This window comes from Thunnus thynnus, chromosome 11 (assembly GCF_963924715.1).
Source record: "Thunnus thynnus chromosome 11, fThuThy2.1, whole genome shotgun sequence".
Lineage (NCBI taxonomy): Eukaryota > Metazoa > Chordata > Actinopteri > Scombriformes > Scombridae > Thunnus > Thunnus thynnus.
In genome coordinates, this window is record NC_089527.1 from 11,410,135 (window position 1) to 11,423,475 (window position 13,341).

The 13,341-nt window shown below is 41.5% G+C and overlaps 1 protein-coding gene across 4 annotated transcripts in view; it reads right to left on the reverse strand.

Moving 5' to 3' along the window:
* myo1b (myosin IB) overlaps positions 1–13,341 on the reverse strand; it is a 64,608-nt gene that overhangs the window by 26,561 nt on the left and 24,706 nt on the right. For all 4 annotated transcript variants that reach the window (XM_067603173.1, XM_067603174.1, XM_067603176.1 and 1 more), the window contains exons 4-6: positions 7,167–7,261; positions 3,629–3,733; positions 2,193–2,239 (exon numbers count right to left, since the gene is read on the reverse strand). In XM_067603173.1, the coding sequence (XP_067459274.1) occupies positions 2,193–2,239; positions 3,629–3,733; positions 7,167–7,261 (247 nt within the window). The remainder of the gene's footprint in view (positions 1–2,192; positions 2,240–3,628; positions 3,734–7,166; positions 7,262–13,341) is intronic.

Genomic DNA, 13,341 nt, shown 5'->3' on the forward strand with positions numbered 1-13,341 from the left:
CCTTCTCTCCTTCTGTCTGAAATTTGGGAGTTAGAACAGAGAGTTCTGTGTGTTTCACCCTCTGATGTATTAATAGCAGACAGGTCCTCAGAACTGGCCAAGCTCTACTGGTGAGTGGGCTCCAGCCAAACTCAATAAGTCCTCTGCACTCAGCAAAATGAGAGAGAGAGAGAGAGAGAGAGAGAGAGAGAGAGAGAGAGAGAGAGAGAGAGAGAGAGAGAGAGAGAGAGAGAGAGAGAGTTTGATTCGTAGGTTTCTGATAAACTGATTGAGCTCTGATGAACTAGTGGGGAGGTCTGAGGTCCTTGCCTGGAGGTTTATGCCAAGGTTACCTAAATATAAACAGATCAGGGGCATAATCCTTTATAATACTCTCTGTTACAACTGCGAGTCCAAGCACTGGCGTGTATTCATAAGTACTATGTAGGTAGATGATTAAACATAGTGTGAAAAAGCATGGTACTGGCTAGAATAACCATTTCCATTATAACCACCAAACAGTCATGTGATGGAAGTTCTTCAGTTTAGCTGAATCATTCACTGGTTAAATAAAACACAATACACGTTAGAAAATAAACACAAGCGGTAGCGCAATTGGGGTAATTTAATGTGATGAAATAAGGGAGGAAACTGAACCAGGCTGCCCCCACCAACAGCACTCTGAACTGCAGCATCACATGACACACACTGGCCAAAAAGACCTATTCTAACACACAGTCATTAGAGAAGTAGTGGCTGTAAAAACGGTGAATTCATTTTTCTGAGTGTCCCCTTGAAAAGACTCTTTGTAATATCAGAATTTGATCCATTGGGGTCTATTTAAGTTTAGGAGGAGCTGTATCATTAAATTACTTCATGCTATTTGTGTGTACGGGGGAGCCAAGAGGAAGTCAACCGGGCCAGAGGATGCTGACAATCCTTCATGAGAATGAATGAGATGCCAAGTTGGAACATGGGATCCAATTTTTTTTATTACTACATCCATGATCGGGCCTCCCTGAAACCTTTTAGCCAGTAAATGTGTCGAAATACTTTCTTCGTAAAAATAAAAAACGGAAAACACCCTGCCTCCCTTCATACAGTCACTGCCTGGAAATGTCTGGGTTTGTGTCTGTCCGTACAGAAAGCGAAGCAGACTTTGAATCGTTCTTAAGATGCTATCTCCATCTTCCATTGAGATCAGATGTCTTCAGATTACTCATCGTAAGACCACAGTAGGTTGCACAGGTGATCAAGATAGGAAACTGTCTGAAGCTCGACTGATAAACAAGATCATTTTTAAAAACGATTGAGAAATGAACATAAAATAAAACTAAAGAGAAAAAAAAAATCAGTGCAGCCGTGCCAGAGTTTGCTTTCTCTTTGGTTAGAGATAAACTGATTTCTTGGTCTGTGCTGGCATTTGGCCACACTGTGCTGCTGATGAAAAGCAGCGCACTGTGTGTCAATGACTGTCTTGTATGCGGCATGTAAAGAACATTTATAAAAGGCTATTTCGCATGTGTCTGTGCAATATATCAAGTGTACAAGGCCTGCTAAAACTGAGGCAGTGCGTGGAACGGTGTTCTGCACAGATCCAATTGAATCTGCGCTGAGTCCAATTCTGAGGATGTTATTTCATGTATTTTTCGTGTTGCTATGAAACATGTACTAACATGCATCACTTGCCAAGGACGTGTGTCTACAGGAAACGTCGACCTTGACAACTTGTGAGCTTCAAACCAGTTTTGTATGTGTAAACACCTTCGGGCTTTTGCTTTAACCATTAAGATGTTGCAGAGGCTGTTAACTAAAAAAAAAAACAGGACTTGTGTCCAGGTGACACCTACACTGATATGAGTGAGTTACTGATCCTGCTCAAACTGAACAAGGAGAAGAAAACTCATTTCCAAAATATTGTAGCTCCTACGTGTTCAACTTAATGGAAGACAGAATCATGCGAGTACGTGAATTAGTAATTCTCACACTAAGGAAATGACAAGAAATATGGAGGGACAAAAAAAATGCATTGCATTAGGAAACAGCGGGGCTTATTATGAGGGAAACAGAAAAAAAAATAGAGGACAATACTGGATTATTCACAAGCATGAATTAAGTCTGGATGAAAACATCCAAGCTGTGCATCATAATTAGCTAATTAATCATCTAATCAAACGACATTAGCATTTATTAATCCTAGAGGGGATACTTACAAATCTGGAGGAGTTGTCGTTCCTTACTGTTTTGGCATTTCCGAAGGCTGAAAAAGGAGGAAAACCATAATTAGCATAATAAAGTACAATAAAGTATAATTTATGCTAATCTGTCTGGTATATAGTTGCAGCCGATGATATTAAAAAGACAGATCAAATCTTATTTACAAAATATCGCAAAACCTTATTTAAATGATCCTTAACATTGTGTCTCACTCCGGCTAGCTGTCAATCATGTTAGGGCTGGATGTCAAAGCCATTTGTACTGATGAAGCCCCATAATTCTGTATGGATTAAGCAAAGCACTGGGGCTTTCCAGGCTTAGGATGGGATGAACCTTGCTGTCACGCCGCATTCGAGTCAGAGTGCTTCAATATGTGCCCACGTTTATGAATAAACAATAACAAACATGATGTTCAAACACAAAGTATGATTCCTTACGTGTGTGAGCACCTCAAATACATCAAACACATGTGCCTCTTGTGTTATGTGCATAAGGGATCCTTTTAGAGTAATATATAGTATCCAGGGCCTCTCCGTTTGCTTCCAACCACATTTCTACATTAAAATGCTATTAATGTGTCATGCATCGCAGCGCTATTAGCATAACTGCTTAATTGCTGATAACAGCTGATTAATGTGTGTTTAAGTCTATCGTTAAAGTGAATGTGTGGGGTGCTAGCCTGGTACAATGGCAGCTGGAGGGGCGAGAGAGACGGAGAATAACGGAAAGATAAAAGGGTAAGAGGAGTCAGGGCGAGAAATGAAAAGAAAAAAAAAAAAAGGGGTGACGAAGAATGAAACTAAGATCCTGAAAGAGAGTGAAAGCAAAACTGAGAGTCGCAGAGAGAGCCTGACATAGATACATTGTGTATAGCTGGTTAACTGTGCTGCCCTCTCCCTCTTTTTTAGCGTTAGGGCAATTAGATCTGCAGGAGCTAAGCTCTTGCAGATGTGCAGGGTTTTCTGCAGCGACTCAACCCAGGCATACAGCTTCATCATTCATGGGCATTTCCTGTCCACTGCCCCCAATTAAAATACAGCTGTTCCGGTGGCAGCACTGAGCTGTGAGGAATGAGACAGTATGTATGTGTGTGTGTGTAAAATTCATGTTTCTATGTTTCTCAGTGTCTATATCCTATATCTAAAAGGTTATGTTTTGTAGTTGTGTGAAATATTGTGTTCAATAGAAAATTACTAAGTTTTGTGGTGATAAAATGTATCTTTATGGTCATAATTTACTCTAAAACCAAGCTTAATGATCAAAGATTGTGATAAAATTAAACTCTGATAAACACTAGTGCTCAGTGGGTTAAAGAGGTCGCTGAAAGTTGCAACTATACATCTGTATCTTGCAAATTTTGGCAAAGGACGGCCGCATTTGGAAGAGCCTTTTGATTTGGGAGCAGCTTGAATATGCAGAGCGCTTCACTCACCCTCCAGCACGGGATTGGACTGCAGCAGCTGTTCCTTGACCTTATTCACCTCCTGGCCCTTCCCACACACCGCTGCCACATATGACATCACCAGCTTACTGGCCTCTGAAACACACACACACACACACACACATTCAGATAAATATTAGGTCAAAGCTTTTGCTAGACATAACTGAAGAACAAGTGCGACATATCCACCCATCTCACCACTCCCCATAAAATCCCCCTCTTACATCATCCCCCCTGACACCCATCCAGACAGGGTGTGCATCAATCATTTGTCTGGAGCAAAAAGGAGGAGGCCTCATTTCTCAAACCCCAAAATGAGGACCCACTTTGTTTAGTTAGACGATGACCATTATTGCATCATGTTATCATCATTAAAAACAAGAGATTTCGCTGAGAAACAAGAGGATGCGGCGGAGAAACATGACTTCGTTTAGATCTACAGAGATGATGCCTGTTCACACACTTTTATCAGAACTGAAGCTGATCTGAGAGACTTGTGTTGTGAGGGGAGCGTGCTCCCCAAACATAATTTTCTGGATGTGACAAATGTGACACAAGTTCAAAAGGCGTCATGTGCTGTCTGAACCGAGTGACATGTCCTGTAAGATGACTATTGGCATCGGGATCATCTCTCCTGTCCAGTGAGATGACCCAGTACTGACGATGTGAGCGATGTGCCAAAAGAGGGGATAGAAAAGAGCTTGACAGTAGTTGCTGGTACAGACTGCTAATGAGCCTGGCATACATACAGGTCCAGACACATTCGCAGATTTTAAACCAGGATAGAGGAAGGTGGGCAAAAAAAAAAAGAAAAATGTGGCGTCAAAAAATGTAGACATCATGAGCACCTTTTTTTATCTCTTAGAGTAGCAAAATAAACGTCCTCAGTCATCTCTCTCAAGCAATAAAAACTACAGTATGTTATGTCTCTTGCACACTATTTGGCATCTGATAGTAATGTTCGTCATAGCCTCTCGCTCCTGTGGAAGCCGCAGAGGCATGAGAAAACCCTTAGTAAGACATGGATGTCAGTGACCCTTATTGATGGGGCAGGCTTGTTTTTGATGGCCTTACTCCACTACAAAGCTTTGGGGGACGATGAGATTACTGAAATCCGAATTTATCTCTTTGACTTGGCTGAACAGCTTCTTGGAGTGGGGTTTTTTAATATCCATGAGAGGTTGGGAGCAGCCAAATAAAGGATACCACATGATGCAAAACATGATCTGTCAAGCTGCGCTGTGATTTCTGCCGCTTTGTATTGGGCCTATTTTACTATTGTATCACTGCATTTCACCTTTAAATGTATAGTTAATATTTTAAATGATTATGAATAACTGACTGATCTTATACAGTGTTGACAGTGTTATTTGTTCAAATACTTGTGTGGCTTCAGGGCTCTTGATGTTTTCTACCAAAGTGCTACAGGGGAGGTTATGTTGTGAAATCTGAGCTCTAGCCAGAGATCAATGCATCAATAGCGCTAAACCATTAACAGCATGAAAACAGAAAGTCATATCATCGATACGGGCCGTGGATACAGGATAATTTCAGCAGTAAACAAATATCAGTGTTGATACTCATAACAAGAAAGTAGGGCAAGGTGATGATTCAATATCATTTATCATCTCTCCTTATGATTGTATTTTGACAAAATTCTCATGTTGAGATATCATGGATCAATTCTGATGTGTAAATTATTGATAGGTTAGGCTTAACCAAAATCAGAACATAACAACCTAAACACTATTTCTTGGAATTTAAATTATTTTGGTCAAGTTTAACACTCAATGGGACAAGTATAAGTTTCACTTTTTCCCCATATTCATTAATTCAGTAAATATTAAAAAAAAGATAGAGATAATGCTGTGATAATTGTTGTCGGTATAATTATTTTTCCCATATCACCCACCCCTTGAGCCATGTGGTAACTTTAAACTGGAACCAAATGGACAGGAATCATAAAGAAAACAAACTTTCACTAAACGGTTATCAAAACTGATATGCTGCGAGTCAACAGCTGTAATGAGAGCGCTCAGTCAAGAAACCTGAGTGCAAAGGTCAAGATTTACAATTCTAAAGAGTATGTATGTGTGTCTCTACTGTGCAGGTAGATATTTTATGAGTAGATCGCAACAGTTTGTACTTCCCACAGTTTGTGTGCTGCCAACTTAATTTTTTACCTGTGACACAGCAGGAAATTCCATCCCTGTTGGGTTTCTGTAAAGGTATGTGAAACTACTCTTGAACATGGCCACATAAATATAAAAAAAACCCCGACAGACATAAAGGACAAGGAGAAGAACACAGCTGCCTCTAGGCTCCATTAAGTATTTCTAGTCTGACACACAGTCTAACAGGAATTTCCAAGTTTCCTACCTGACCAGTGTGAAGGTTATGTTTTCTGTGTGCTGCTGGTCTACCACTATCGTTTTACATGCCAACCATACACGGCTCATCACAGATCTACTGTTGTGTTTCGTGTACTGACATGATGTTCTCAAAACAAAAACTGGCATCAAGCTGCCTTTCAAGGTAGATCTGATCTAAAAATCTGCACTTCAGCTTTCTACATAACAACCCTCATCTTACAGTTGCCTTTAGGTAAGTTTTGACTACACTTTGAACAAACTTTTGTTGAGCACTACAAACAAGAAGAGCTGAACGGACAAGACAGTACATTTTTAATCTTCCAGAGATCTATTAACCAACTACTGGGTTATTTGTGAAGATACTCTTTTCTTGGATCTATGAAAATTGTTTTTGGGTTTGTTTTTTTTTTTGCTTAGCTTTTGATAAATAAGGAACTTTTTATGTTCATGCTTCAAACAGATGTGTTAATGAAGCTCTCTTCCCTTGCGTTCTGCTTTTATTTGACTAAAGGTGAATGTCAGCTGTTTCTTCCTGTTCTGTTTCTCTCAGTCACATCTGCTTTCCCACAGTCAAAAATCCCTTAATTCACAATTTCGTAATTGCCAGACTGGATCAATGATATTTCTGCCTGTGTTCCTCAAGCCAATCAGTCTCTATACTAGAGGCTGTTCTTTAAATATTGCTGCAATTCTGACATTCTGTCTTTCAGATCTACTGTTGCACAACCCACCTCCTCCCCCATTATCACCGTGACCTCCATGATATCCGGTCAGACTCGTCCAAAGGTTTCCACCAAGGACCTGCTAGCTCTACTCCACCACCACCAGTGTCTAGACTCTGGGGGGATCGTGTCCAATCTCCCTTCTTGATACGAGCCAACACTCTAATGCTTCACGTCAATGGAGTGGAGTCTAACCGCCAAAAATCCTTCTGTCACTAACATCAATAAATATTGTTCAAAATCATCTCTCCTTGTTGAACTGATAGCATTAACATATGTGGCTGTATCAAGCAGATCCAAGCTACTGTATGAACATGAATGATTTTATTCATGACGCAGGATGGTGTTTGACAGGAGTGTGGATGCACCAGTCAATTTCCCTGAAATGAAGAAAAACTAAAATAATGTAACGTAAATGCAAAAATGGCTGCCTACCAGTTTTCCCAGCCCCACTCTCCCCTGTGATAAGGATGCACTGGTCCTTGTCCTGGTCCCTCAGTGAACGGTAGGCCTCATCTGCCAAAGCATAGCTGGAAGAAAAGAAGCACAAAGTCATGAGACTTAATAATACAATTAAATACAACTTAAATGCTTACATAACACCCTTCTTTCCAAGTATAGTTGATTATACTTTACACCTCATGATTATGTTCTTTAACATACTGTATGTAAATATCTGCTGTGGGAACCGCCTTTGCTTTTCAGAAAAATCGTCCATTTTCCAGCATATTTTGAGGGTGATGAGAAGGTAGTGGGGTTAAAGAAGTTCAGAGAAATGGTATACTGCTCTGCCAGGCTGCATGGCGTCTACCCTAATCAATAACATGTGGCTGTATTGGAAATTAGGTTGCATCTGTGGGACAGCCACAGGACTGGAGTAACTTGCAGCTTTATTTAGCTACACAGGCCGGTTTGCATTTGGGATTTGGCTCCGATAGTTGGAATACTAGCCATTTCCTGCTCGTTCTAAACTAAACCGCTACAGCGATGCTGCTGAAGCTACTGCAATCAAAAAGCAGAAAACAATAGTTACATTCTTCAAGGACAATTTTTCTTTTCCAAAGACTAATTGTTTAAATTGTCATATTGTAATTACTTTCAGGATTTGTTTGTTAGTATAAAAATGCATAATTAGACATGACTCTGCTTCAAATCATACCCTGGCAGGTGTTTGAATAATGCAATTAGTTGATGAGAATGTAAAATAAGCCGTGGTGGATTAGTCAGTGATAAAAGGGGAGTTTCTATTCCTATTGTAAAATGAAACCTATTGTCATACATTCCAGGACAGCGATACAATGGGAAATGGGACTGATTATTGCAGTTTCACCCCCACTGAATTCCAGAACAATATATTATTTGTTCTCTTTATGCAGACAAATCCCTTATGACGGTTTGAGTGTAGGGTGTGGATGGCATGAGGACCATATCACAATGACAACTTTTTATCTTGTGTGGCACAGTGGTCTGTAATTTCAACATGATACGCCCGAAGAGAAGGAATACTAAAGGGTGAGGCTGCAGCAACAGCTTTTTACAGCTTCCATTTTGGCAGGCAAACAGTCAAGTACAGTCCTACAAGAACCGTGTTTCAAATGAGCTTGCTTCGTCTCCCGTCCCCCCGTACTTTGGCATTCACTACTCAGGAATTTTTTCCAAAGCCACGTCTGGTAATAGCTGTGGTTATGGGGGGAAATGTTGCATGTAGCATCCCCCTTTTGCCTTATGACACACTCAAAATGTATTTGCTGTTAAGAAATAGTTAGTTTGAAACAAGGATGAGTGGATTTTGGCGTACACTGTCATCCAAGACATTCATGATGAATTCTACCATGTTTAGGGAGGGTCTCTTTGAGTCCATCTGTATTGGTGGATCATCAAAGGAGGGATAGGAAACTGGACTCAAGGGTAATGTTGCTGGGGAGAGCATGTCAGTCAGAAAAAAAAAAATAGTTGCAAACTCAAGCATCTGCCTTGCTGAAGTCTCCTTGAGCAAGAATCTCTACCAGCTATACAGGTGGTAATTTAACTCAATGCTAGTAGCTGCAAAACCATCAAGGGCTTAATCCCTCAACTTTTTACATATCAAGCTAAGATCAACATCTTTAAGTCTTATGTTACACTTTGAGTACAGGGTAAATATAGCTTGAGGTAATTTTGGAGGAATGCATCAGAATAGTCTCTCCCAAGTGTCTAATTTGCTCTAATTCTGTGGCTTGAGGGTGGGGGAACCCCATGTCTCCCAGGTTTGAGTAATATTATTAATCAAGTATTTATATGCACTAAGAGCACTAGACATGAATGCAGGAAGGAATGTCTGACATTCACAGATGCTGACAGGGATTTTCACATGGCACTAACCAATGGGCTCTGTAGCTGGGTCTGAAATGGGATATCTTACATGCATTAGGCAACACTTTGAGGATGTGTTTACTTGAAGAGGCGAAGCTGTTGTCATATTCAAGCACACTGCATGAAAAGTAGTCTGGCACCAACAAGGAGTCTACAAAACTAGATTAAATGGGGTCCAAAGTGATTTCTACAGGAGATGTTCAGACTGCATTTGAATTTGTATGCTGGATGGTTGGGCAGCGTCATTCTGTAATTTTTTTTTTTTTTATTATTGACTGCAACATTCGCAAATACGTCAAGACATGGAAAAAGAAACTAATGTCTAAAAATGCCTAAATCTGATTTGGAGTACAGCGACGAATGTATTAGTGGAGTCAGTGCGGCGGGGAGCAGAACTTGGAGCATATAATCACACTCTGAACTAACACTGACCTCCAATTTGTAAAGTAGTTGATTGCTAGTAAGAAGCCATGACAGACTAGGGGCCAGAGATGGACAGCTAGATGAATGCATTCCAGGCCACAATACAAAGTTAAAGCTCTAGCTGGCTAATGGAGCTTAGGGTTCTGCACCATCACACATCGTTTTGGACCAGAGCCCATGCAGCCTCACAACCAGTCCCCTCCCACTTCAGCCCCCAGCCTGGGCCCTCCACTAGCAAACCCTCAGGAAAAGGGGTACACTAATGCAGCATTCCTCACCATAAAAGTGCCTTTATGTCAAGCTAGTGAAGTTAGTTAATAAAAGTGTGCTATAGAGCACAGTTTGCCTCTACTGTTATCTGCCAAGAAACAGCAATGTGCCAATAAAATATGGGGATGAAGACTGCTAACCAGTGTAAACATGATGTAAGACCAGGGAACTAACGATTGCGTCCATTACTGATTAGTCAATCTCAGATTTCCCCCCCCCCTCCAACCTTCTCCTGTACACCAACCCTCCACTCCAGCCCTCCACTGTGCACTTTTTATATGGATGAGACTTGCCACAGGACATTACGTCACTGCTGAAAAGGGCAGCACAGCGCAGCAGATGTCTGCTTTGTGAAAACACTTCTGTTGCCTGACTTGATCCTGACAATGAGCAAACCATCACACAATTATCTCGCCCCCAGAGGAAGGGGGGGGGGGACCAGGAGAAGGCGAGAGAGTGTAAAATAGGAGTGGGAGGTCCTCTGCCAAGAGCTCTTCTCAGTGAGACACACACACACACACAGAGCTGGTCATATGAATATGAATGGCCGTCACATAATCACAGTAAGAATAGAGGTCAGCAGAAGCAAGGGGCCACACCCAAATGGTACACAGGTTTACATCTTAAAAATGAAAAAGAAAAAAAACCAAGTCACAGCTGAGACTAATCTGTTTTTATATCCCATCTGTGAACACACAAGCACAGCAAGCAAAAACAAGGCAGGATTAGATATATTGTACATCTGTGTGGTTACCGCATTATGCTATCATGAAGACCATTAAAGCAGTGGGAACAGCAACTGGATGTACCACTTCACAAATGTGGACATGAAAATAATGATGAAGCACCAAGGTCATCATCAAAGGCAGGGGGAGCAGTGAATGATGAACCAAAATCTCAAAGGTCTCCCTGATCAGTGTGCGGAGCTGGGTGTGTGTGGGGGTTAGGCTGGGATAAGGCCTTGGACCTAAGTGCTGCTTGGCACCTCCCCTTTACATCTGCCTGCAGGCTGTAATTTCGACTTGCACGTGGCAGCGGTGAACACAAAGCCACACTGGCATGAGGTAAGCAGTAGAAAATAGTCTCGTCAGTTCTTTTTACTACCAACCTCTGGTTACTGAGGCACAGGAGGAGATGATGGGCTTGCTGTGTGTGACCTGAATCTTAACAGGGTGGAGTACTTTGAGGGCAGATTCAGCACAGTTTAAAGTTGTGATTTGTAAATGCTAATGAAGCTGTAATGTATGGGCTGGAGAGCAGCCCACCCAGCTACTGGAAGATGACAAAGGGATTTTTGCAAACACTCAGAGGCTGTTTGCCATGTCTTCATGCTAACATATAGCACATTTGATTAAAAAAAATACAACTTTGTTCTTTTTCCAGTCCTAAAATGGATCCTGATCATAGGTTCATAGAACTTTGGTGCTAAATTGAGCAGTTTCTATTATGCATTTGTGTGTATGAGGGGCAGTACAGTAGCCTGTGATCTCAGTGTGATCTGACTTCCCCAGGAAGCCTCAGGAAATCCGCCGGGCTCTGATGGAGCAGCCAAGGAAGCATCTCTTTCCTGGCGTCCAGGTGGTAGAGTAGGTGGCTTGTGTAAGAAACATACACACACACACAATAATACAGTGGCATGCATTCAGAGATTGGTGGCAAACTTGCTGGTGCGTGTGTGTGTATGTGTGGGTGGGGAACGGATACACACATGTGCATGCTAAAGATACTGGTTCCAACAGATGTGGCCCATCTGTGTATTGGTTATGACAATGTATTACTGTAAAACAGGTGGTAGGGAGAAGATCAGGAAACGGAGCACAAATCTCACAACCATCTAACACAAGATCATGCTAACGCTCTTCAAAAGAGCACTCTCAATGTGAAAGTAACAAGGTGCAATAAAGAATACCTCCACTTTCTAAATTAAAAGCCAAGAGTGAAGTACTGCTGCCATAGATCTCTAATTCATTCAACACTCACTAGAAGTTGCCTGAGACCTGAATCACTAATTACTCATTGATACTCCCCCACCCATACATCAAACTTCGAGGGGGGTCCTGAGCTTTAATTTACTTTACTGCACAGCAATTTAGTGTTCCACAGCAGGGAAAAACACAGCTCCAAGTTGTTTGTCTGATCCTTGGAAAAGCAGGAAACAAGCATGCTGAGTAAGGTAGAAAAACATCCTCAAACAAAGTACTTGAACAAAGACTCTCATGAGCCTCTTTTTGCAAGTTTGTGTGAATCTGTATGCAGCGTATTCAAAACAAAAACCCACAATATTCAAACAGCTTCCAAATATCAGGTTTTAAAGGACCAGTGTGTAAGATTTAGCGGAACTGGAATATAATATTCATAAGTATGTTTTCATTAGTGTATAATCACCTGAAACGAAGTATTGTTGTGTTTTCGTTACCTTAGTATGAGCCCTTTATATCTACATAGGGAGCGGGTCCTCTTCCACGGAGCCCCTCATGTTGCACTGTGATGTTTCTACAGTATCCCAGAATGGACAAACCTGGCTCTAGAGAGGGCCTTTGTGTTTTTTGTGAGTTTCGTGGCCACCGTAGGTTCTCCTACATTCTTGAAAGGGAGGGGTGAGGGCAAGGGGCATTCAGTTGGTTGCGATCCGCAACCTCACTGTTAGATGCCACTAAAACCTACGCACTGGTCCTTTCAAAAGCCTCAAAGAGTTGACTGAATCCTCCGAGTCATGACATTTCATCCTCTTGTCCTTGTGTCTTTGCCGAGCTCAGACTACAGGAGTTTTGGGCCGATTTATCCTCAGTAAACCCCTCCTGACAATCAGAGGAGAAATCTGGTCTAGGATCTTGTTTGGTACCAATGTTCGGCTCAGATTATCTGGTAATGTGAAGTGTTTACAGATCCAATCTTGAACCTCACAGACTCATCAGGGTTGCCCCGATAATTTCAAATATGTTTGATATTTAGGAGTTAAAACATCACTACTTTCCGAGCGGGACCACAATAGCCAATGAGAGAGACAAGTCTGCAAGGACTAGGTAGCTAAATGTTAGCGTTACAAGCTAACGTTAGCCCTGGAGCAGCTGATGGTGTTGTTAAGCAACTGTAAAAGAACCTAGCCCTTGAGGCTAACGTTAGCTAGCATACTACTGTTGACAGATATTAAAACTTCCTGCTGAAGAACAGACAACCCGTCTGCGTCTCCCCAACCATTTCCCCCCCCCCATTCAGACTCGTTTAGCCTTCTGCTTTTGTTTTTTCCTCACTACAAAGCATTACTACAGCAAGTTGTTGCACCATGTTACTCTCCACATTTTGTTTACATCTGCTTCCCCTTGAGATTATGTGAGGTGGTGCATTACTCCCTCTGGCACGATAATATCTTGTAGTGTGTGATGCACCATTATTTTCAAATCTTGTAGTGTGTGTGCATGTTTGAGATTAGAGAAAAGAACATCTGTGAAGTTTCTCCTTATGTGTGTGATGCAACCTGATTTCAAAAGTGGTTAGGATTTTACAACTCTTGTACTCTGAGTCCAGCTTTAGGGGAAAAAACAAAATACAGAGCCACATGTGTATA